Source organism: Mustela nivalis, assembly GCF_964662115.1.
Source record: "Mustela nivalis genome assembly, chromosome: 1".
In the NCBI taxonomy this organism is placed as follows: Eukaryota; Metazoa; Chordata; class Mammalia; order Carnivora; family Mustelidae; genus Mustela; species Mustela nivalis.
Window position 1 is genome coordinate 165496979 of NC_139020.1, and position 25615 is coordinate 165522593.

Below are 25615 nucleotides of genomic sequence, written 5' to 3' on the forward strand. Positions count from 1 at the left end.
GTCACGGAAAGGCTCGGAACGTTTGTGCGAATGGACCGCGTTGCCACCCGGCGGCTCCAGCGCCCCGGCCGGACCGCCCACCAGCCCGGCGCCGGAAGTGAGTTGTTCGGGAGCGCCGCTGGGAGCTGCCACGTCCGAGAGCGGGAGCTGCTGTGTTCGCAGCCATGGTGAGTGTGAGGACCGGGGACGCGGCCCTCTCCCGGGTTCCTTGACCGTGCTGAGGTTCAAGCCCGGGGCTGGGGCCATTCAGGTTCCCTCTGCCGATTTGGGTGTTGCGGGGTTCTGGCCTTGCCCCTCGGAATCTTTCAGAATGGGAGGCCGGAGGCAGGAACCTCTTGGAACTCTGCGGGCCACACCACTGCCACATCTCTCGCTCCTTTTCTTCCTCTTCCCCCAACAGTTGAAAACAAAACCCAGAACATCGTACGAGCTAGTGTATCCCGAGCCCTTAGTAAGTTCTAGACGTTGTTCATAATCTCAGCCTGCTAACAGCCCCGCAAAATAGGTGCTTCTGTTATCGACACTTTACAAATGAGGAAGCTTGAGCTTCGGAGAGGTGAAGTCTCTTACACCACTAGTTAAGTGGCAGAGCTGAGATTCAAACCCACGTAACCACTCCCTCCTACCACCTACCACCTCTCCCACCGGAGATATATGTGGACATAGATGCTGGGCTCCGAAGTTGATGGGCAGTTCTAGACACTGATGTAAGGATGAGCTAAATTACTCTCTGAAGGTAGGGACTCGGGTTTTAAATCTCTGTAGTATGCAGTGTACAGTCATTCCACATTTATTCATTGAATGAATGCCTGAATGGTAACGAATGAATAAAAGTGCGTCGCTGGAGCCTGGCACAGAGTGGGGGGTTCAGGTATCCAGTGCACTCAGGAAAATGGGTGTGCCTGGGGTTCTGAGGGAACTTGGGTGAACCAGAAGTCAGGACACTGGGTTTAGTTCTTGCCCTACAGGGTTTGAGATTACTAATCTCTTGAGGCCCCTGACTCTTCAGCTTCTGAGTAGAATCTCTTGTGCTCTGATACTCCGCTCTCTCCCTAAATGAAATTTTAACTCTTCAACGAATTCTGCAGAGCTGAATTGTTTTAAGGGATGGCTCTTACTATTTAACAAGGACCAGACCACCTAAGGTGCTTAGGAGGGAGGATTTTTTTAGAAAGGAGCTTAAAAAAAAAAACACTTGTTCAGAATTATGTTCACCATCCTGGCTGGTGCGTGAGAGTGGCTAAAAATACATGCTTGTTATGTGTAAGGCCCTTTAGTGACCTCCTGAAACTACTAGGAAACTTCTCTTCCTGACTGTCCTTAGCCCTCAGCCTTTGATTTAGGGAATTGAGTGTAACAGCTACTTTATGTTCCAGATAGGCAGCCTAGTTGAGTGGAAAGCTTTGTGAGCTGGGAATTAATAGGTGGGGGCTCTTTTTCCAGCTCCACCTGTAACCACCTCTATGATTTCAAGTGCTTCCTCCTTTCTGGACTCCTTCAGTTCCTTAATTATCAGACTGCTCCAATTAATTCTGCACTTTGCCCTTCCCAGTGCATATGCGAAAGCACTTTGTAACCCATACAGCTTGGCAAGAGTAGGAGACGCTTCTCTTTCTTACTTGCCTCTGCAGATGTTGAAGGTCCGCTCATTAGGGAATCTCGAATTTAATGAAAGAACCTGTGCTTACTTGATAAATATCTTTGAACTGCTTTGCACCTGTCCACCTCCAGTGTCCACCTTTCTGAAAAGTCAAGTCAGACTTTATACCTGCAGGGCTTGTGCTGGAAAAAGATGAAATGGGGAAAGTGATTAAAAAAAAATACCAGTTCCAAACTGAAACCTCCCTTTCAACCTCTTTCTATCCCTGGAAGCAAAGTAAAACTATTTTTATTAGTTTACTTATTCATTCAGGAAGCTGTCACTGGGTTCCTTTTGGTTGCAAAGCACTGTGCAGGGTGATTTGAAAAGTTTCAGTACTGGGGATGATACAGACCCTGGGTCCAAGGAGCTCCCCTCTGGTTTTGAGAACAAAGGGTATAAAGTGTTGTACACCTTCAGTGCTTCAGATATTCAGAGGAGTCCAGTTGGTTGGGGAATCTAGGAATCTTCAAGAAGGGGGGTATAATTTGAGCTGGACCTCAAAGAATGAATGGGAGAGTGATGACATCTGTGTTCCAGCCCCATGAGCTGCTCAATCCTTGATCCCTGTAGATGACAGCCTAGGATCTGTCATAGGTGGTGGACCAGAGAGCAGTCTACCAGGTGTTGGGTATTAACTTTCTCCAGGTGTTGGGTATTAACTCTCATATGCCCCAAACTGCCAGTGAGATCAGAAGCTCTGTGATCCAGGAAGGGAACAACAGCCATAGATCCCCCAGTGTCCCTCTTCACCCTCAGAGTGGTGAAGACTGGTTGCCATTCTCCCCTCTTTGCTCACGTTAGCCCCTCTGCTTGGACTGTAATTTTTTCCCCTGCGCCACCTGGCAAATTCCTCCTCATCTAAGTCCCAGTTCATGTCTACCACCATCAGCTCCTCAGGCCGCTATAGTACATGTAAACTGCTGTTAAAGTACTTACCTTTCCATGGTAGAGTTACTTATGTACAAGATTTTCGGGGGGGGGGGGTGGTAAGAACACTTATTTGTGTCTATATCTCTAGTCTCTGGCACGGTGCTTAGCAAAAAGAAGGTACTTAAAGTAAATGTTTTAATGAGTGAAAAAACAAATGCAGTCAAGAACCTTGATAATGAACGGTAGTTTTAATAAGATGATTGCATTCTAACTGCCATCTGTTCATTCACCAACCGCATCTTTGGTTCTAGGTGTCAGTAATTAACACTGTGGACACCTCCCATGAGGACATGATTGTAAGTATTCCTTTTTTTTTTTTTTTATTTAATTTTTTTAAGTGTTCCAAGATTCATTGTTTATGCACCACACCCAGTGCTCCGTGCAATATGTGCCCTCCTTAATACCCACCACCAGCCTCACCCATCCCCTTACCCATCACCCAACCCCCTCCCCTCCAAAACCCTCAATTTGTTTCTCAGAGTCCACAGTCTCTCATGCTTTGTCTCACCCTCCGCTTTACCCCAATTCACTTTTCCTTTCCTTCTCCTAATGTCCTCCATGTTATTCCTTATGCTCCACAAGTAAGTGAAACCATATAATAATTGACTCTCTCTGCTTGACTTATTTCACTCAGCATCATCTCCTCCAGTCCCATCCATGTTGATACAGAAGTTGGGTATTCATCCTTTCTGATGGCTGCTTAATATTCCATTGCATGTATGGACCGTATCTTCTTTATCCATTCATCTGTTGAAGGACATCTTGGCCCTTTTCCACAGTTTGGTGATTGTGGCCATTGCTGCTATGAACACTGGAGTACATATGACCCTTCTTTTCACTACATCTGTATCTTCGGGTAAATACCCAGTAGCACAATTGCAGGGCCATAGGGTAGCTCTATTTTTAATTTTTTGAGGAATCTCCATACTGTTTTCCAAAGTGACTGTACCAACTTGTATCACCATGTAAGAGGGTTCCCTTTTCTCCACATCCTCTCCAACACTTGTTTCCTGTCCTGTTCATTTTCGCCATTCTAACTGGTGTAAGGTGGTATCTCCATTTAAATTTTGATTTGAATCTCCCTGATGGCTAATGATGATGAACATTTTTTCGTGTGTCTGTTAGCCATTTGTATCTCTTTTTTGGAGAGTGTCTGTTCATGTCTTCTTCCTATTTTTTGACATGATTATCTGTTTTTTGGGTGTTGAGTTTGAGGAGTTCTTTATAGATCTTGGGTATCAGCCCTTTGTAGTGTCATTTGCAAATATCTTTTCCCATTCTGTGGGTTGCCTCTTTGTTTTGTTGACTGTTTCTTTTGTTGTGCAGATGCTTTTTATCTTGATGAAGTCCCAAAAGTTCATTTTCGCTTTTGTTTCCTTGCCTTTGGAGACATATCTTGAAAGAAGTTGCAGTGGTCAGTGTCGAAGAAATTGCCTATGTTCTCCTCTAGGATTTTGATAGATTCCTGCCTCACATTGAGGTCTTTCAACCATTTTGAGTTTATCTTGTATGGTGTAAGAGAATGTAAGAGAATGGTCGAGTTTCAATGGTCCGATTTTCCCAGCACCATTTATTGAAGAGACTTGTCTTTTTTCCACTGGATATTTTTTCCTGCTTTGTCCAAGATTATTTGACCTTAGAGTTAAGGGTCCATATCTGGGCTCTCTACTCTGTTCCATTGGTCTATGTGTCTGTTTTTGTGCCAGTACCATGCTGTCTTGGTGATCACAGCTTTGTAGTAAAGCTTGAAATCAGACAACATGATGCTCCCAGCTTTTTCTTTTTCAACATTTCCTTAGCGATTCAGGGTCTTTTCTAGTTCCATACAAATTTTAGGATTATTTGTTCTACCACTTTGAAAAATGTCAGTGGTTTTGATCAGGATGGCATTGAAAGTATAGATTGCTCTGGGCAGTATAGACATTTTAACAATGTTTATTCTTCCAATCCATGAGTCTGGAATACTTTTCCATCTTTTTGTGTCTTCAGTTTCTTTAATGAGTGTTCTGTAGTTCCTCGAGTACAGATCCTTTACCTCTTTGGTTAGGTTTATTCCGTGGTATTTTATGGTTCTTGGTGCTATAGTAAATGGAATCGATTCTCTAATTTCCCTTTCTATATTTTCATTGTTAGTGTATAAGAAAGCAACTAATTTCTGTGCATTGATTTTGCATCCTGTCCCATTACTGAATTGCTGTATGAGTTCTGGTGAGTTTGGGGGTAGAGTCTTTTGGGTTTTCCATATAAAGTATCATGTCATCTGTGATTAGAGAGTTTGACTTCTTTGCCAATTTGAATACCTTTATTTCCTGTTTCTCAATAGGAAGGCTGTCAGTTTTTCCCCATTGAGAATGATACTCACTTTGGGTTTTTCATAGATAGATTTTATGAAGTTGAAGAATGTTCCCTATATCCCTATACTTTGAAGAGTTTTAATGAGGAACAGATGCTGTATTTTGTCAAAAGCTGTTTCTGCATCAATTGAGAGGACCATGTGGTTCTTCTCTTACTGATTTGTTCTGTCACATTGATTGATTTTCAAATGTTGAGCCATCCTTGCATCCCAGGGATAAATCCCACCTGGTAATGGTGGATAATCTTTTTAATGTATTTTGGATCCTATTAACTAAGATCTTGTTGAGAATCTTGGCATCCATATTCATCAAGGATATTGGTCTGAAATTCTCCTTTTTTTTTTTTTATTTTTAAGATTTTATTTATTTATTTGACAGACAGAGATCACAAGTAGGCAGAGAGGCAGGCGGGGGTGGGGGGAAGCAGGCTCCCCACTGAGCAGAGAGCCCGATGTGGGGCTGGATCCCAGAACCCTGGGATCATGACCTGAGCGGAAGGCAGAGGCTTTAAACCACTGAGCCACCCAGGCGCCCCTGAAATTCTCCTTTTTGATGGGATCTTTCCCTGGTTTGGGGATCAAGGCAAGGCTGCCTTCATAGAAAGAATATGGAAGTTCAACTTCTGATTCTAAATTTTGAAACAGCTTCAGGAAGATAGGTGTTATTTCTTCTTTGAATGTTTGGTAGAATTCCCCAGGGAATCCTTCAGGTCCTGGACTCTTTTTTTTTTTTTTTTTTTTTTGGAGGTTTTTGATCACTGCTTTAATCTCGTTACTAGATACTGGTCTATTCAGGTTGTCAGTTTCTTCCTGTTTCAGTCTTGGAAGTTTATAGGTTTCCAGGAATGCAGCCATTTCTTCTAGGTTCCTTAACTTACTGGCATATAACTGTTGATAATAATTTCTGATAATTGTTTCTATTTCCTTGGGGTTAGTTGTGATCTCTCCCCTTTCATTCATAATTGTATTAATTTGGTCCTCTCTCTTTTTTCTTTTGGATTAGTTTGGCCAGTGATTTATTGATCTTATTGATTCTTTCAAAGAACCAGCTTCTAGTTTCGTTGATGTGTTCTATTGTATCTTTAGTTTCTAACTCATTGATCTCTGCTCTAAATTATTTCCCTTCTTGTTCATGGGGTTGGCTTAATTTGTTGTAAAGTGTAAAGAGAGCTGGTGTATGTGGGATTTTTCAGTTTTTTTGAGTGAGGCTTGGATGGCTATGTATTCTCCCCTTAGGGCCACCTTTGCTGTATCCGATAGGTTTTGGATGGAAGTGTCTTCATTCTCATTGGTTTCTATGAATTGTTTAAGTTCTTCTTTGATTTCCTGGTTAATCCAAATATTCTTAAACAGGGTGGTCTTTAGCTTCCAAGTGTTTGAATTCCTTCCAAACTTTTTCTTGTGCTTGAGTTCCAGTTTCAAAGCGTGATCTGAGAATATGCAGGGAATAATCTCAGTCTTTTGGTGTGGGTTGAGCGCTGATTTGTGACCCAGTATGTGGTCTGTTCTGGAGAAAGTTCCATGTGCACTTGAGAAGAATGAGTATTCTGTTTTAGGGTTGAATGTTCTGTATATATCTATGAGGTCCATCTGGCTCAATGTGTCATTCAAAGCTCTTGTTTCTTTATTGATTTTCTGCTTAGATGATCTGTCTCTTACTGAGAGTGGTGTGTTAAGATCCCCTACAATTAATGTATTTATATCAATATGACTCTTTATTTTTGATTAACAGTTTGCTTATGTAGTTGGCTGTTCCCATGTTGGGGGCATAAATATTTACAATTATAAATTTGTAATTCTTGGTGGATAGACCCTTTAAGAATGATGTAGTGTCCTTTTGTATCTTACTACAGTCTTTAGCTTAAAATCTAATTTATCTGGTATGAGAATCACTACTCCAGCTTTCTTTTGAATCCCATTGGCATGAAAGATGGTTCTCCATTCCTTCACTTTCAGTCTGGAAGTATCTTTAAATTCAAAATGTGTCTCTTGTAGACAGCATATGGACGGGTCCTGTCTTTTTATCAAGTCTGCAACCCTGTGCGTTTAATGGGAGCATTTAGGGCGTTCACATTGAGACTGATTATTGAAAGATAAGTTTTTATTGCTATCATGTTGCCTGTGAAGTCTTTGTTTCTATAGATTGTCTATGAAAATTTCTGTTCTACGTCACTCATGGATTCTTCTTTTATAGAAGAACTAAACCCAGTGTCCTGACTTCTGGTTCACCCAAGTTCCCTCAGAACCCCAGGCACACCCATTTTCCTGAGTGCACTGGATACCTGAACCCCCCACTCTGTGCCAGGCTCCAGTGACGCACTTTTATTCATTCGTTACCATTCAGGCATTCATTCAATGAATAAATGTGGAATGACTGTACACTGCATACTACAGAGATTTAAAACCCGAGTCCCTACCTTCAGAGAGTAATTTAGCTCATCCTTACATCAGTGTCTAGAACTGCCCATCAACTTCGGAGCCCAGCATCTATGTCCACATATATCTCCGGTGGGAGAGGTGGTAGGTGGTAGGAGGGAGTGGTTACGTGGGTTTGAATCTCAGCTCTGCCACTTAACTAGTGGTGTAAGAGACTTCACCTCTCCGAAGCTCAAGCTTCCTCATTTGTAAAGTGTCGATAACAGAAGCACCTATTTTGCGGGGCTGTTAGCAGGCTGAGATTATGAACAACGTCTAGAACTTACTAAGGGCTCGGGATACACTAGCTCGTACGATGTTCTGGGTTTTGTTTTCAACTGTTGGAGGAAGAGGAAGAAAAGGAGCAAGAGATATGGCAGTGGTGTGGCCCGCAGAGTTCCAAGAGGTTCCTGCCTCCGGCCTCCCATTCTGAAAGATTCCGAGGGGCAAGGCCAGAACCCCGCAACACCCAAATCAGCAGAGGGAACCTGAATGGCCCCAGCCCAGGGCTTGGATCTTGGCACAGTCAGTATTTCTTGTAGTCCCACCTTGGTGGTCACATAATCTTTTAAACCTTGCCGGTCTTGGAAGCTCTCTATCTTTTCATCCATTCTGAATTTCAGCCTTGCTGGATAAAGTATTCTTGGCTGCATGTTCTTCTCATTTAGTGTCCTGAATATGTCTTGCCAGGTTTCTGTGGACAGGTCTCACGTTATTCTGATGGTCCTTCCTCTGCACTAAGGAATCTCTTCCCCCTAGCTGCCCTTAAAACATCCTCTCTGAATTAATATCTCATGAATTTTACAATTATGTCTCTTTCTAGACTCATTGATCTTGGAGGGTATCCTCTTTGCCTCTAGGACACAAAGACTTATTCCATTCCCCAGGTTGGGGAAATCTTCATCTAATATTTGTTCAGCTATATCTTCTAGTCTTCTTTCTTTCTCCTCCACCTCAGGGATCCCAATAATTCTGATATTGGAACGGTTTTTGGCGTCCTTTATTTCCCTAATTCTGTTTTCATGTTATCTAAGCTGTTTGTTCCAGACCTCCTCCTAATCCTTCTTTTCTATCAGTTAGTATTCTAGGTCGCTAATTTGAAATTCTGGATCTTCTGCCTCATTTACCCTAGCTGTTAGAGTATTTAGATTAGATTGGATCTCATTGATAGCATTTTTAAGTTCTGCCAGATCAGATCTCATTTCTGCCCTTAGAGATTCTCTGTTACCACTAATGGTCTTCTCCAACCTAGCCATTGGCTGGATAATTGTTACCCTGAATTCCATTTCTGACATTTATTTATGTCTATATACAGTAGTTCTGTAGCAGAGGGCACAGTCTCTGAATTTTTCCTCTCTTGGGTGTTCCTCCTCCTAGTCATTTTGGTGAGAGGTGGTTGAGGGATGTATAGCTGAATATATCCACCATGACCCAGTCAAAGTGTACCTCTCCACTGATGATCTGCCACCATAGACATCCAGAAGTGTGTAATCTTACATCTCAGGCTGATCTTATGGGCGTTCAGAGTGTTCTGGTATATATTTAGCTCAATTCAGGGGACCAGTTGAAACAGGGCCTTGTACTTCTCTGCCATCTTGCCTCTTCTTCTGATTGTAAATATTCCTTTAGCCTTCCCTTACAGACTATGGATGTGTGCATTTCAGTGCAGGGCGAGCATTTCTGTTGATCATTCCTGAATCCAGTGTGGCTTTGCACCCTTGAGTCAGGCTGTAGCCTCGGCATGTGGTCAGTCTCCCAGCAGTACCTGCCATGTTGGCAGGGCTATGGCATTCTGGTCACTCTCTGGTGGAAGGAACCTAGGAATGGTTTTTAGCTCAAGGCCCTCAGTTTTCAGGCCAACAAAGTAAGCCTGTGTGAAAGTTTGACAATAGTCTTTCCACCTGCCTTCCCCATGCTGCCACTGCTTAACCCCTTCAGAAAGGGGGCTAAAGGAAGAAAGAATGGGAAAACAACTCAGTACAAGGCCAGAGAGCAAGCACAGTGAAAGCCCAAAACAGAGCCAGATAGGACCACCACAGATAGTGGGCCAGGCAAAGCCCTTTGAACCAGAAGTCATTAACTCGGGGTGTTTCCCGAAAGACAAACACGAGGCAGTATCAGAGGACAGGGCTGTGGGAGAAGGTCCACAGGTTAAAGTCTCCAACAGCAAAGATGCAGACTCTGCTTCATGCAGGGCCAGGCAATCCAGGCAGACTTTAAGCAAGACTCTCTGGTCAGTCAGCTTACAGTATTTCATCTCAGGGCTCCTGCCTGCCATCAGATGCTTTTCATCTTCTGATAGGTTGCCTGGTCTCACAGTTGTATATGTTTCCTGAATGCAGTCATTTAAACACATCTTCTTGGAGACACTGTGGTACCTTGGGTATGAAAATCCAATCTGAGACTCCCTAGCCCATTTCTTAACTCTCTGAGCTAGCCTTGATTTCCTCACAGCTAAAATGGGAAAAATAACATATATGCTACCTACTTGTGTAGTTTGGGTTTGAGAAACAGATGAGGCAAAAATAGCAATGGATGGTGCCTGCATGTTCACTAAGTGTCAGACCCCATGCCCTGCGCTTTTCATTCAGTGTCTCATTGAACCTTCATGGCAACCCCTAAAGCGGATACCACCATTGGCTATGGTGATAGCCATAGTGGTAGCCATAATGATGCCACCATTAGCCCCATTTAAAGAGAAGGAAACTGAGGTTCAAGGAAATAAATGTAATTTTTTCTGAACAACATGTAAGGTCAGAAGATGTATTTAAATCTTTTAAGGACTATCCCCTTCTTCCTCTTGAAGTGTGTGATAGCACTCTGCAGAAGTTCCTGAGAAGTTTAAACACTTGCAATGCCTGTCTTCCAAAAAGCCAAGACCTAGAGTAGTGGAGGGGGTTGGCTTCTGAAGAAGAATCAGAATGTTTTTCTCAGGGAGGTGAGGAAGGAATGTTAAAGCAAATAGAAGGACCACTTTTGTTGAAAGGATATTAATTGTTCCTGAATACAGTAAGAGTGATGGCTAATAGTTCCTAAAACCCCTAGCATGAGACAGCTGAAGAAGGTGCTCTCTGTTGGAATAGGCAGCAAACAGGAAGGGCCAGGACAGTTCAGTGGGACAGCAGGCATTGCAGCTCAGAGGAAAAAGACAAGAGCCGTAGGCAGGGACCAGCCTTAGGATTGCATGGCCAGTCAGAATTGAGAAGGTCGGTTCATCAGTGGTGGAATTATTGACATTTAAGGCATGGGTGGAGAGTCTGGGGTTCTAGGCATACTACTAGGAAAAAGGTCTAGTAAAAATCCAGGAACAAAGGTCCACAAAGGATCTAGGGCCATGGGTAGGAGCAGGAGCCCAAATGTCTGAATAAAACCTTGTATCCAGGCCAGATGTGCATTATGGAGGATCTCACTAGGGCCCTACAGGCACTCAGAGGCTACTCCTTTGTGTCACCATCAGCCTTGGGTTCTGGGGCTGAGCTGAAACTCCAGGCATCTTCCACAGTAGCCTACAGAGCATCAGAATATGGTGGGGCCTGAGGATGGAAGAAGAAAAGGGAGGCTAGCTAGCCATTGTTTTGTCTCCTATACCCACCCTACAGAATAGGATTGGAAATGGCTTCCCCTCTCTATGTAGAGGGTCTGAAAGCAGCTAGGATTGGGGGGGGGGGGGTTGTCCCTTTCAGAACGACATTCCTGTCAGAGAAATGGAATTTGGAGATGCTAGCTTGTTGCCTGAAAATGATGCTGCTTGGAGGTTAGATTATTATCAGGTAAACTCTGGTCCATACTAGATTCTATCCTGGTGACTGTGCCACCCCACCTCCCAGCCTGCAGGCTTCTCAACTGTCCTCCCTTTGCAGCACGACGCCCAGATGGACTACTATGGCACCCGCCTAGCAACCTGCTCATCAGACAGGTCTGTCAAAATCTTCGATGTGCGAAATGGAGGACAGATCCTCATTGCCGACCTCAGGGGGTGAGTCCAGCCAAGTCTGGGTGAGGTCTCAGAATGATTGGGCTTCTCAGACCCAGATCAGAGGAGCTCCACAGTGCATTTAGCAGAGAGGACCACCCCTCCCTCCCCCGCCAGTCCCAGCCAGGCAGCTGTCCTCAGCATACATTCCAGGCTGATGGATCCAGGAATGAATCCTAACTTTGCTTCCCAAAAACCCATCAGAAGACCCTGGTTAAGAGTCAGTCTACGTAGCTCTCAAAGGCTTTATCTGCTAACCCTCAAAATAGGCAGTTGCTGCCTCCTCCCAGGTAGAGTCTATTCACAGCATGCTTTTGGTAGCTATTGCTACTTTTAAAAGTGGGAAAGAACTTTTTCGTTATTGTTGTTTTTAAAGATTTTATTTTTTTTAGTCGACAGACAGAGATCACAAGTAGGCAGAGAGGCAGTCGGCAGGGGGTGGGAGTAGGCTCCCCGCTGAGCAGAGAGCCCAATGCGGGGCTCAATCCCAGGACCCTGGGATCATGCCCTGAGCTAGAGGCAGAGGCTTTAACCCACTGAGCCACCCAGGCACCTGTTGTCTTTTTTTTTTTTTTTTTTTTAAGTTTAGCCAACCTGATCTAAAGTGTTACTAAAGGCAGTAATGTAAGAATGATGTTAATGTAATCAAAGAAAGAATAATATTAATATAAGAATGCATTAGTAATTACATAAGTCCTATAATTTTGCCTATTTGCATGCCCACCGCAGATACTCAGTGAATATTTACAAATGTTTTATTTCCCCTCTCCCTACCAAGATTCTTGAGATCCTGGCTCATTTTTATGGCTACACCTGTACTGTTTTCCCTCAGTCCACTGCCTTCCAGATAAATAGGAGTTCTTAATCTGGAATCCACAGATTTCCAACGGTTCTGTGGTTAGAATTCAGGGGCTGGTGAACTAGGGCTGAGGAAAAAAAAATCACTTCTTTATTATCAGTGACTCAGATATTTAGCATTTCTTTCAATGATGGATGTAGGCTAGAAGCCACAGTAGTATTCAGAGCATCTGTAACTTTGTTACCAGTAGAAGACACAGCTATCTTCATATCACATTCCAGTTCTAGCTGTCTCAAAATAGCACTTAGGCTTATCATTACTTTGAAATGAGAGTGGTTATTGGACCTGCCACTAGAGTTTGTTAGTTAATGTGCTAACAGAAGTACATGTGTCCCTATATAATAAATCCATCTTTAACATTTTACTCAGTGTATTTTATTATAATTGGGTTTTCTTTATAATCCTAGCTGTGTATGTTGTATCCATTATTCTGGGTAGGGACCAAAGCCTTTAGCAGACTGCACAGGAGAAATTATGAACCCTGATGAGTAGGAGCTCAGTACAAATTAACCGAATTAAGGCATAACTAAGTAGCCACTTAGGGAAAGGGGTATAGAAGTTCCCGTCTTCCTGAATGTCAAAAATAGAGTGACTAAAGGGTCAGTACTGCTTTCCCTGGATGTGCAGAGAGCTGCCTGCTGCTGGCACTGGCAGAGGTGGTCACATCCGCTGTCACTCGGTGCTTTCAGTCCTGTTTTTCTTACACTGAAAAGATGTGCAATATTAGAGGGATAAAATTCACACCCTGTTCTTTCTTTTTCTTTTTTTTTTTTTTTTGGCCTCAGTTAAAACTACGCTAGTTCAAGGACATTTTCATCTCCTCACAGTTTGCTTTGTGAGGCCTAGGAATTGTCCCAGCCAGAGGGAGACAGACACTTTGAGTGTCTGCAGCCCTGGGTTGGAGGAGTGAACAGGGAACAGCAATACCAGTTGACAGGCATGAATGGTTTTTTCTTTTCTTGTGCCCAGCACTGTTCCAGGCTTTTTACCTGAGTTATCACCTATATTTCCCCTCCTGAGCATACCAAGAAAGAAGCCTTGCTGATATTTCCATTAGGAAACTAAGCCATAGGAAGGACATGGCCCTTGCCTAAAGTCAAATAGCTAGAGTGAATGGGGAGTGAGGGTGAATGAGCCTGGGCTGTCACCCCTCTGCCGTGTCACTTCTTGTGTACTTGGTGCCCAACCCTTGCCTGGACCTGAGAGGTGGCCCCAGTACTGAGACCAGCACCAGGTACGTGCTCAAATAAAACTCCAGGTGAATGCATAAAGATGAGAAGAGCAGAGGAGAGGCATGCCCTTGAACAAATTAAAAGAATAGTGACAAATATGAAACAGATAGTACCTACTCAAAAAGTTAACCATCTGGAAGGATAAGTAGCAATTTACTCTACAAATACTTCCTGAGCACTTGTAGGGGCAAACCCTGAATTGATCAGTGCACAGATGAATGAATAGGCTGAGAGACTTTTCCTGAGGATGGCCGATGTAGGTTGTTCTGGCTGCAGTGTAGGTTGAGGTGGAGAGGGTTCTGTCTGGTCAGGACAGAGAGGCTGACTTAGAGTCCTGAATTGTTTTCAAAGCCTCTGGGACCTCTGAACCTCAGGATCTTCAGTGCCCAACAAAGGTCCCTTTTGGCAGTGACTTCCTATAGCTCTCCCTTAAGAAATCCTCAGGCAGCTCTGTCCCGAGATACTGTATTTGCCTACCAAGAAAGCCATTCACTTCGGTGCAACGTAGTGGGTGGCAGAGCACTATAGGTTCCTGTGACCCATCTGACCAGCCTCTGACCCTCTCCCCTTGTAGTCACGAGGGTCCTGTGTGGCAAGTGGCCTGGGCCCACCCCATGTATGGCAACATCCTGGCATCCTGCTCCTATGACCGGAAAGTCATTATCTGGAAGGAGGAGAATGGCACCTGGGAGAAGACACATGAGCACACAGGACACGACTCCTCAGGTACAGTGAATGTGGTAGGGGCAGTTGGATGGGGCTTTGTACCCTGGCTGATGCTCCCGTGCCATTTCCCTTGTGATGCTCCTTGTTTGTCCCTTGGGTTTGGTTGGCTTTTCTGCTGTCTGTCCACAGCAGACATAAGGCCCTAAGACCTAAAGCAAGTCTAAAGCAAAATAAGAAAAGGAAAAAAACAATGCAGTGAGGGTTTTTGTGGTTTTTTTTTTTTTTTAATTTTATTTAAGTACTGGCCTTTATTCTTAGATTATTGTCTACTCTACTTTTTTCCCTAGTTTTAGTAATTTATTTTTATTAACATATGATGTAATACTGGTTTCAGGTGTGTATTATGATTCACTATTTCTATCCATTACTCCATGCTCATCACAGTAAGCATACTATCGGTCCCCTTTATCTGTTTCAGCTCACCCTACTTTTTGTTAAGGTAGACTGTAGTTTACGAAATTATGATACTCATAGGTGATGGGTTTTTAGAATCTTCTTATCTTCCTCCTAGTGGTCCCTGCAATTTTACTTTAAAAATATAGTAAAACGGTAAACCTGGGAAATCAGTCTGCTAACTATGCCTCCCTCCTTCCTGCAGTAAACTCCGTGTGCTGGGCCCCCCATGACTATGGCCTAATACTGGCCTGCGGGAGCTCAGATGGGGCCATCTCCCTGCTGACATATACCGGGGAGGGCCAGTGGGAAGTGAAGAAGATCAACAACGCTCACACAGTAAGTCCAGACCTTGCCTGTGTGTGGAGGGTAGCTCTGCTGCCTTGCTTTGTGTCTCCTGGAGACTCCCTAGAGAGGTGGCAGGAGTAGCATCACTGCTTTGCAGGGGACTGGGGAGGGACTGATGCTCAGACATGCTTGGAGGGTCAGTTTCAAGCCTCTTTAGCTCTGAAGCCAGACAGACACTGCATTTAGGGAGACCTCCTCATTCAGCCCAGGGCAGGGAATTGGCACAGGTTCCTCCTTGAAGGCACCCAAGTCGGAGAGGGTCAGGGCCTTAGCAAGGTGGCGGCAATAGCCTGTCTCCCTGCTACGTTTGCTATGGGCATCTCAAGTTGACATGCTTGCAGTGGTCATTGGGCCCCCCAGAACTTAGTGGTGTTATAAAGGGCATCATAGGAATACAGTCCCTTGCACTTACAGTCATTAGATGTTGAAATAGTCAAGAAAGCACCGTGGATGGTGCGGGAATATCTCACAGTACTTGAGCCCCCACTGTGTGTCATGTAATCCTCACAAATGTCTACAAATGAAAGAAGAAACTATGAAATGTTCAGACTTGCAAGGTAAGTAGTCCTGTTTCTGTTTTATGATGAGACAGATGAGGTTCAGAAAAAGTAAATGACTTAGATAAGGTCCTGTACCAGCGTTAGAATTCAGAATCTGTGTGCTTTCTCACTGGACAACACTTCCAGCTTTGGTGGCCCCAAATACTTCTGAAACCTACCCATATGGAAACTTAGTAGCTCCCAAGCTTGACACTATACTTGTGAATTTCTCAAATTTAGGGGATCCACTCAGATTCCCATCTGCTGACTAACTTGCAAAAGTGAATAGGCTGAGAGCTTCTGGGACGATTTTGGGGAATGACATCACAGCTTTTCAGTCTTTCCTCATCTCCATAAAAACCAGCAGAGCAGCTGGATAGCACAACCAAAACCTCAGTTTTACCTAGCAAAACTAGGTAACAAGATATCTCCACAAACTCCGAAATAGAAGCAGAGAGGAATAAACCTGCAACAACCACAAGATTGCATTGTAATGGTATCTGAGCAGGAGGGAGCAACAGGGTGCCTTCTAACAGACTTGAGAAGGGGAGTACTGACAAAATAGCCAGCGAGGCGTCACTGGAAAGCATAGCTAGCTAGCCAGTGTTTCGTTTTGTTAGGTTTTTACTTATCTATCAGAGAGAGAGAGAGAGAGGCAGGCAGAGCGAGAAACAGACTCCCTGCTGAGCAAGGGGCCCAATGCAGGACTCAATCCCAGGACCCTGAGATCATGACTGAGCTGAAAGCCGATGCTTAACCAGCCAAGCCACCCAGGTGTCCCATAGCTGGCCAGCTTAAGAACAGCAGCTGAAACTAGGAAAAGTTTGGGGGTTTCTTTTGTTTTTAACCTTTTTTTTGTTTTTTTTTGATACAGAATTGACTTACATAAAATTCACGCTTTTTAAAGTATACAATTCTGTAGGGTTTAGTATATTCCCAAAGCTATGCAACTATCAACTGCTCGTTTTCAGAACTTTGCAGTGTCTTTGCAGTCTTTGCAGCATCTTTAGTAGGAGTAGATTGCATCTCAAGAAACCACTTTCTTTGCTCATCGATAAGAAGCAGTTGCTCATCTTGTCACAGTTTGATCATGAGATCACAGCAGTTCAGGCATGTCTTCAGGCTCCACTTCTAATTCCGGTTCCTTTTGCACCCCATCCATAGTTATTTATTTCCTCCTGTGAAGTCTTGAACCCCTTGGGAGTAATCCATGAGGGTGTGTTCTTAATGGCATCTGGAATGGTGAATCCTTTCCAGAAGGTTTCACTTTACTTTGCCCAGATCCATCAGAGGAATCACTATGGCAGTTGTAACCATATTATAATAACAAATAATAAGACTTAAGAGTAGAAATTACTCCTTAATCCATGGAAGTTGCTGAGTGCATGTCATGTTAGCTGGCATGAAAATGACATTAATCTCATACATCTCCATCAGAGCCCTTGGGTGACCAAGAGGTGCATTGTCCGTGAGCAGTAACAGTTTAAAAGAATCTTTGAGCAGCAGGTCTCAACAGTGGGCTTAAAATATTCAGTAAACCACATTGTAAACAGATGTGCCGCCATTTGAGGCTTTGTTGTTCCATTTATAGAGCACACACAGGCAGAGAAGATATAGCATAATTCTTTTCTTTTTTTTTTTTTTAAAGATTTTTTATTTATTTGACACAGAGAGAGATCACAGCAGACAGAGAGGCAGGCAGAGAGAGAGAGAGAGAAGCAGGCTCCCCGCTGAGCAGAGAGCCCGACGCAGGACTCGATCCCAGGACCCTGAGATCATGACCCGAGCTGAAGGCAGCGGCTTAATCCACTGAGCCACCCAGGCGCCCCAATTCTTTTTTTTTTTTAAGATTTATTTATTTGACAGAGATCACAAGTAGGCAGGTGGCAGGAGTGGGGGGTGGGGAAGGCTCCCTGCTGAGCAGAGAGCCCAATGTGGGGCTCAGTGCCAGGACTCTGGGATCATGACCTGAACCGAAGGCAGAGGCTTAACCCACTGAGCCACCCAGGCGCCCCGATATAGCATAATTCTTAAGGACTCTAGGATTTTATGCATGGTAAATGAGCACTGGCCTCAACTTCATGTCGCCAGCTGCATTAGTCCCTAACAAGAGAGTCATTCTGTCCTTTGAAGCTTTAAAGTCAGGCAAGTTGTAGATGGCATCTTCCATTAGAAGTCTGTTTCATCTGGGGCGCCTGGGTGGCTCAGTGGTTTGGGCTGCTGCCTTCGGCTCGGGTCATGATCTCAGGGTCCTGGGATCGAGCCCCACATCGGGCTCTCTGCTCCGCAGGAAGCCTGCTTCCCTCTCTCTCTCTCTCTGCCTGCCTCTCTGCCTACTTGTGATCTCTGTCAAATAAATAAATAAAATCTTTAAAAAAAAAAAAAGTCTGTTTCATCTATGTTGAAAATCTGTTGTTTAGTGCAGCCACCTTCATTCATGATCTCACCAGATCTCCTGGAACACTTGCTGCAGCTTCTGCACCAGCACTGGCTGCTTCACTTGCTCTTTTATGTCATGAAGATGGCTTTTCTCCTTCACCCTTGTGAAGCACCTCTGCCAGTTTCACACTTCTCTTCTACAGCTTCCGCACCTCTCTTTGCCTTCACAGAATGACAGAGTTAGGACCTTGCTCTCCTTAGCTCTAAGAGAATGTTGTGGCTGGTAGTATCTTCTCTCCAGACCTCTAAAAAACTCCATATCAGCATTCAGGTTGTTAGAACTGTTTTATCATTTGTGTGTTCACTGTAATAGTGCTTTTCATTTCCCTCAAGAACTTTTCTTTTGAGGGCGCCTGGGTGGCTCAGTGGATTAAGCCGCTGCCTTCGGCTCAGGTCATGATCTCAGGGTCCTGGGATCGAGTCCCGCATCGGGCTCTCTGCTCAGCAGGGAGCCTGCTTCCTTCTCTCTCTCTGCCTGCCTCTCAGTGTACTTGTAATTTCTCTCTGTCAAATAAATAAATAAAATCTTTAAAAAAAAAAAAAAAAAGAACTTTTCTTTTGCCTTCACAACTTGGCTGTTCGATGCAAGAGGCCTAGCTTTTTTGGTCTGTCTCAGCTTATGACCTATCTTTCTCGCTAAGCTAAATCATTTCTAGCTTTTGATTTAAAGTGAGAGATGTGGTACTCTTCTTTTACTTGAACACTTAGAGCCCACTGTAGGGTTATTAATTGGCCTAATTTCAATATTGTGTTTTAGGGAATAGGGAGACTGAAGGAGAGGGCAAGAGATGGTGGGACAGTCAGTCAGTTGAGCAGTCAGAACACACACATTTATCAAATAAGCTTGCCATTTTATTTTATTTTTATTTTATTTATTTTTTTTTAAAGATTTTATTTACTTGAGAGAGAGACAGTGAGAGAGAGCATTAACGAGGAGAAGGTCAGAGAGAGAAGCAGACTCCCCATGGAGCTGGGAGCCTGATGCGGGACTCGATCCCAGGACTCCAGGATCATGACCTGAGCCGAAGGCAGTCGTCCAACCAACTGAGCCACCCAGGCGTCCCAAGCTTGCCATTTTATATGGGCATAATTTATGGCAGCCCAAAACAATTGCACTAGTAACATCAAAGATTGCTGATCACCATATAATGAATATAATCATGAAAAAACTTGAAATACTGTGAGAATTAACAAAATGTGGCAGAGTCAAAGTAAGCAAAATGCTGTTGGGAAAATGACATCAATAGACATGTTTGACACAATGTTGCCACACACCTTTAGTCTGTAAAAGAGTAACTGAAGTTTGATGAAGTGAAGCACACTTGAATGAAGTATGCCTGTATATGGCCTTTTGTGACTGGCTTCTTTCACTTAACATGTTTTCAGGCTTCATGTCGTAGTATGTATTAGTACTTTATACATTTTTATGGCTGTATGATAGTCTAGCATGTGAATTTACATACCTTGTTGAGCCATTTATAAGTTAATGGACATCTTCAGCCATTATGAATAATGCTGCTATGAAGATTCATGTCTTTTTCTGAGTATATGTTTGTTTGTTTTTTAAGATTTTATTCATTTGTTTATTTGACAGAGAGACAGCAAGAGAGGGAACACAAGCAGGGGGAAGGGAACACAAACAGGGGAAGTGGAAGAGGGAGAAGCAGACTACCGCAGAGCAGGGAGCCTGATGTGGGGCTCGATCCTGGGACCCTGGGATCTTGACCTGAGCCAAAGGCAGATGCTTAACAACTGAGCCACCCCCGCGCGCCTGTGAACATAATGTTTTTCATTTTCTTGGGTAATGCCTTGGAGTGGAATTAATAAGTCAGGGACGCCTGGGTGGTTCATTCGGTTAAGCATCTGCCTTGGGCTCAGATAATGATCTCAAGGTCCTGGGATCAAGCCCCACATTAGGGTCCCCACTGAGCAGAGGATCTGCTTCTCCCTCTCCTCCCTCATGCTCTCTCTCTCTCTCAAATAAATTTAAAAAATCTTTTTTTAAAAATTACTAAGTCAGATGGAAAGTCTCTAACTTTTTGAGGTACTACTAAACTTTTCCAAGTTAACTGTACCATTTCACATGGCTTCCAGCAATGTATAAGGGTTTCAGTTTCTCCACATCCTTACCAACTCCTAACATCTTTTTTTGTTGCCGTTCTAGCCATTCAGGTATTTGTGAAGTGGTACTTCATTGTGGCTTCAATTTTTATGTTTCATGTTGGGCACATTTTCACATGCTTACTGGCTATCTATATTATATTTGGAGAACTCACCAGGAGGGGTTTTGTACTATATTATACCAGGTGAATGCAAGCTGCCTAGCCTAAGAAGGATTAAAGGGTCTTGTAGAGATCTGACCCTCATAACCCGCTAAGTCTTGCTTCCACGACAGGGCCTCTTGTGAAGAAAAACTGGGAGTGAAATCAACAGGGAGTAGGAAGGAGACACAGAAAAAGGAAAGAGAACATAGACCAAGACCAGCTCCATGGTAGTTTCACAGGGTACACCTAGATGTGTCAGAGCCCATCAGATTTTGTAGTTTATGAGCAGTGAATGTTAGTAATGCCTCAGAGCTGTTCTTAGAAATTTAATTATGGAGTAGAAAGAACATAAGACTATTACTGCTCTGCAGGAACTCAAGGACTGTTGTTTCCATTAGCCATTCCTGAGGTATCTGCTAGAGAATAAGCTTCAGACAACAAAATGACTAGGAAGATATCAAATGCAGTTAACTGTAGAGAACTAAGACTAAATGAGGGTTATAAGGCAGAGGATAGGATATACTGGCCATATGCTCTGTTAAGGTAGCAGACCACTGATCAAAAAGTGGGCACAGCGCACCGGGTGGCCCAGTTGGTTAGCATCAAGAGTCTTGATTTCAGTTCAGGTCATGATCTCAGGGTGGTGAGATTGAGCCCTACATCGGGCTCTGTGCTCTACAGAGTCTGCTTGAGATTCTCTCTCTCTCTCGCTGTTGCCCCACTTGCATGTGCTAAATAAATAAATTAAATAAATGTGTGTGTGTGTAGCACCCTCAAGATACCCTATTTCTTGAGGAAGTAGCTAATCTTAGGTCTGAGGCCGAATACATACAAGATGAGCCTGAAACATTTTGTCATATCCAGCAGAAATGATCGAAGACCTACTTTGACATACCAGCGTTATTGAAGGAGCCAGTTTCTAATTTCTAATGAAAATAATTGCAGTGAACTGAAATCCAACAAATAACTTAAATCCATGAGTTCATGGTGATACGTAAGAGAGTGGATCAGGGGCACCTGGGTGGCTCAGTCAGTGAAGCATCCGCCGTCAGCTCAGGTCATGTTCCCAGGGTCTTGGGATCAAGTCCCTCGTTGGGCTCTCTGCTCAGTGGGGTGTCTGCTTCTTCCTCTCCCCTTACCCTTCCCCTGGCTTGTGTTCTCTCTCACTTTCTCTCTCTCTCTCAAATAAAATCTTTTAAAAAATAAAAGAATCAGTCACCCTTAAAGAATGGCAAGGAACCAGTTTATAAAGTGTAAAGCATTTATCCTGCCTTTCCTTCCTGACCTGTACCTATGGGGAGCCAAATATTAATGAGGGGAATTTCTCTGTCTAGATTATTATATATAATAACAAAGAAATGAATGCAGTATCACCATTTTGTAATGTCCAGTGACTTAAAAGAGGTGTAAATTGTTGACAGGTGCTATCAACATAAAAAGACAACTTGATGTTATTGTCTCCCAGTGAAAAAATACTTTACTTAACAAAGGGGTCAGACTTGAGTCTGATCCAGTCTGGGATCCAGCTGACAATTTTCAGGAACTCAAAGGAATTCAGAGGTGTGAGTATGAAATAGCAAATCAGCCTGAGAGTGTGTAGGTCAGAGACTAGTCTTTCTTCAACAAAAAGATTTTAAGGGGGGAAAAAAAACCCAGAGGGGGAATCTATAAATAATGAGATGTAAAAAGACTTAAAACAGTTGAAATGGCCAGAATAAATTGTAGTACCTAAGGATGCATATTTGGGTGACAAAACTATAGAGAAAAAGGAAGGAATCAGAAGTTAGGAAAATAGTACCAAGGAGGAAGGGCTATGATTCAGGTGGGACATGATGAGAGGCCTTCTTGGGTAAGTAGCAACTTGATAATCTTGAACTGGTAGTGGTTATAGGAGTGCTTTAGAGTAATTCATTAAACTTTGCCTCCCTTCATGTTTTTGAAAATGTTCTGTTTCTTAAATTCCTGGGAGTCCCTAACTCCTACTTTAAACATATATTGCTGAAAAATACATGCACTGGTAGGACTCCTTGAAAAGCTAAGCCTTAATTCATCAAAATAGCTGTCCTACATAATCCTGTCCCAGGACTTGAAGGGGAAATACACTGCAGCTTTGGGTCTGCAGAAGCAGTGCTCTGTCACAAGGCAAAGGGCAGTTACCCCAAACCCCCTCTTTACAGATTGGCTGCAATGCTGTCAGTTGGGCCCCTGCTGTTGTACCTGGAAGCCTAATAGACCAGCCATCAGGGCAAAAGCCCAACTACATCAAGAAGTTTGCATCAGGCGGCTGTGACAACCTCATCAAACTGTGGAAGTAAGTGGGGTTGCTGGACTTATGCCCAAGGGGACACTTCTTACCTACTACCTACCCTACTACCTACTGTGACTCAGCCACAGTTCCCAAGAAACAGGATCACCTTTTCCCAGCCTGCCCGTAGAATACTGTTTTTAGTATGTCAGAGGACACCCTTGAAAAACAACTTGGCCTTGCTCAAACACTTTAATTCTTCACCTAATTCCCAGCTGCCAGAGCCATTTGCTGTGGGGGAACAGAGCATTTCTTGGAAGAGTCTTTTATAGCTGGGGAACTGAGTAAAAATCTGCACGGTTAATGAATGAAATCAGAAAGATGGAATAGCTTTTTGGCCCCTGCAGAGCCCACAGGGTGGGGGTACAGTGGAGTGTGGAAAACACAGCAGGGTTGCTACCTACTGCTGCATTCTCCCTTTTGTCTCTCCTGTTAGGGAGGAGGAGGACGGCCAGTGGAAGGAGGAACAGAAGCTAGAAGCGCACAGTGACTGGGTTCGAGATGTGGCCTGGGCCCCCTCCATTGGCCTGCCCACCAGCACCATCGCCAGTTGCTCCCAGGTCAGCTCAGATCCATGAGAGCCTCCCATGTTGTATAATCTCTGAGTAAGTCCCATCAAACCTTACAGTCCCCTTAAGGTAAAGTCTAAAAAGGTAAGAGCAGGGCAACAGGCACCTTGGGACCAATGCAAGTAGGAGAGTGCTTTGGAGGTGGGAGGTAGGTCATCCTATGCCGAAGGCTTGATCAGAAGGCACACGGGGGTTGCCTCGACCGAGCCATGAGGTAGGCCAAACTCAGGACCAATTTCTCTGCATTATGCACCTGGGGATTAGAGCTACCCAGGTGCATTCTGAGAGTGTTCCCAAGCAGAGACCAGGAGCAGTCAGAAGTTCTAGGATCTTGGGCTTACCTACTTATTCAGTCTTCACAGACAGATCACAAAGGAAAGACCAAGGACAAGCCTTTACTTCTATGCAAACCCCACCATAGACAAAGGTTAGCCAGGCTTCATTTGAACCTGTTAAGTTTGGTTCTGAATTTGAGAAAGACTTTTTCAACTTGTCTCCTCTCATTCTCTATTTTTGGTTTAAAGACAGCTATACCTATTTGGTTAAGAAAATCAGAGCCAGAGGGAGCCCAAAACAAGGAGGTAACTTGGCAGACATGAGGCAGACCCAGAGAGAATTTTAGAGTTAGCAATACGAGCACGAGAACCTGAGAGACTCGATCCATGTGAAATGTGCTTCTGGGGTAAAGGGTTAATGCTGGGCTAGAAATTGTCTATCAGAGCTATCCACACCTAAGAGTGCTTTGGCTGCACATTGGGCTGAATCCCTCACCCCAATCCTGTATAAGTCCAGTATGGCTTTAGATGGAAAGGATATCCCCAGTTCAAGATCCCTGCCTTACCTTCCCTTATTCTAGCCTGCCTTTTCCCAGGATGGTCGTGTGTTCATCTGGACTTGTGATGACACCTCAGGCAATACATGGTCACCCAAACTGTTGCACAAGTTCAATGACGTCGTGTGGCATGTGAGCTGGTCCATCACAGCCAACATCCTGGCTGTCTCGGGCGGAGACAATAAGGTACACTCCATTTCCATGATGTGGTGGAGAGGGCCCTGTTTGTGTTTACTGTGCCCGCTTCTAATGCAGTTGGATTCTCCACGTAATGACAGGCTTGGAAGGAGCCTTAGTGAGGACAGTGTTTTGAACACATCCCATAATTACATCATTAAATCTTAATCCCCCACCCCTAGCCCCAAGGTTGTCTGTCAAGCCCTTTTACAAATAGAAAGAAGCTGACAGTGGTAGGTAGACTTGGATAGGGGTCACAAAGCTCTTAGGTGACAGAGTCCATAATCAGGCCTGAGTTAAATCCAAAGCCACTGCCCTGGTCGTCCATCACCTTAACCATCTGACCACCTTGTTTGCATGTGACATTCAGTTAGCACTGCTCTAAAGTTAATAGATTAAAAATAAATAAAGAAAGAAAAAGATTGGAAGGTTTTTGTCAGACACCTAAGAGGCATATTTCTAAAAATCAGTATAATTCATGGGCATTATTATTCACCCACTCTACCTCTTCCTACTGTGCTACGAGCCATACAAAGGAAGGGATGAGGAGACAAGTAGCTCAGAACAATATAGCAACAAAGCAGATGCACTTGAAAAATCCTGACTCCTGCATCGAAACCTACTGTATGAAGTTACAGATTCTCTGCCTGAGAGGAGAGGTCAGCTAGGGAGATGGCACTAGCTTGTTACTTTTCTGAAGGCAGCTTTTTTTTTTTAATTGTGGCAAAATACATAGAAAGTTCACCCATCTTAAGTATTTTTAAGTGTACAGCTTTGTAGTTTTGAGTACCTTCACGTTATTGGGCACCCATCACGCCCATGCACCTCTGGAACTGTTTGCATCTTTCCTAGCTGAAACTCTGTCCTCACTGAACACTACCGCCTACCACCCCACCACAGCCCCTGGTAAGCACCATCCTACTTCCTGTCTCTGTGAATTTGACTGCTCTAGGGACCACATATAAGTGGAATCCTATAGTGTCTTCACATGTGTCTATTTCTTGCCTTTTTAAGACTGCATATTGTATTGTACCACATTTTATCTACCCACACATATACTGAAGGACACTGAGGTGCTTCCACCTTTGGCTCTTGTCAGTAATGCTGTGCACATGGGTGTACAAATAATACCCCTTTTGAGACCCTCTGTAGGCAGTTTCTATCCAGCCTGCGTTCCTGTTCATGTGTAGCAGTTCTTAGCAGTCCCAGAAAGATCTAGCAGGCCCCATCTCAAAGCCATAAAGTTTTAGAGCCGGAGTGACCCTCAAAGAAAACTAATCTAACCCTCTTTATTTCTAGTAAGTGGCAGAGACAGGACTAGACCCCAGGTTTGGTGGCACTCAGGACCGGCCAACAGACCCTGACTTCACTGAGGAGCCCTACCATAGGGCTTACAAGGCAGTAAGAAGCAAGTAGGCAAGTGCCTGGTTGGACGTTCCACATTTGTGGTCTGTTGTCATTAATCTTTTATGCTTCTTACTCTTCTTTATCAGCTTGTTTCCTACAAAGAGCTCAGCTCTATTGCTCTCCGCACAGTATTTCTTCACTAAAGGACTCAGTATGTTTTCAGTCTAGAGCATTCTGCACAGTGCATGTGTAGTAAATAGTCTGTCTCTAAA

General features: G+C 43.9%; 1 protein-coding gene across 1 annotated transcript in view; it reads left to right on the forward strand.

Moving 5' to 3' along the window:
• Positions 1–25615, forward strand: part of SEC13 (SEC13 homolog, nuclear pore and COPII coat complex component) — a 33774-nt gene continuing 8159 nt past the window's right edge. The window contains exons 1-8 of the mRNA XM_082682809.1: positions 1–167; positions 2824–2868; positions 11201–11316; positions 13979–14130; positions 14729–14862; positions 22291–22424; positions 22855–22978; positions 23859–24005. Coding sequence (XP_082538935.1) covers positions 165–167; positions 2824–2868; positions 11201–11316; positions 13979–14130; positions 14729–14862; positions 22291–22424; positions 22855–22978; positions 23859–24005 — 855 coding nt within the window. The 5' untranslated portion in view covers positions 1–164. The remainder of the gene's footprint in view (positions 168–2823; positions 2869–11200; positions 11317–13978; positions 14131–14728; positions 14863–22290; positions 22425–22854; positions 22979–23858; positions 24006–25615) is intronic.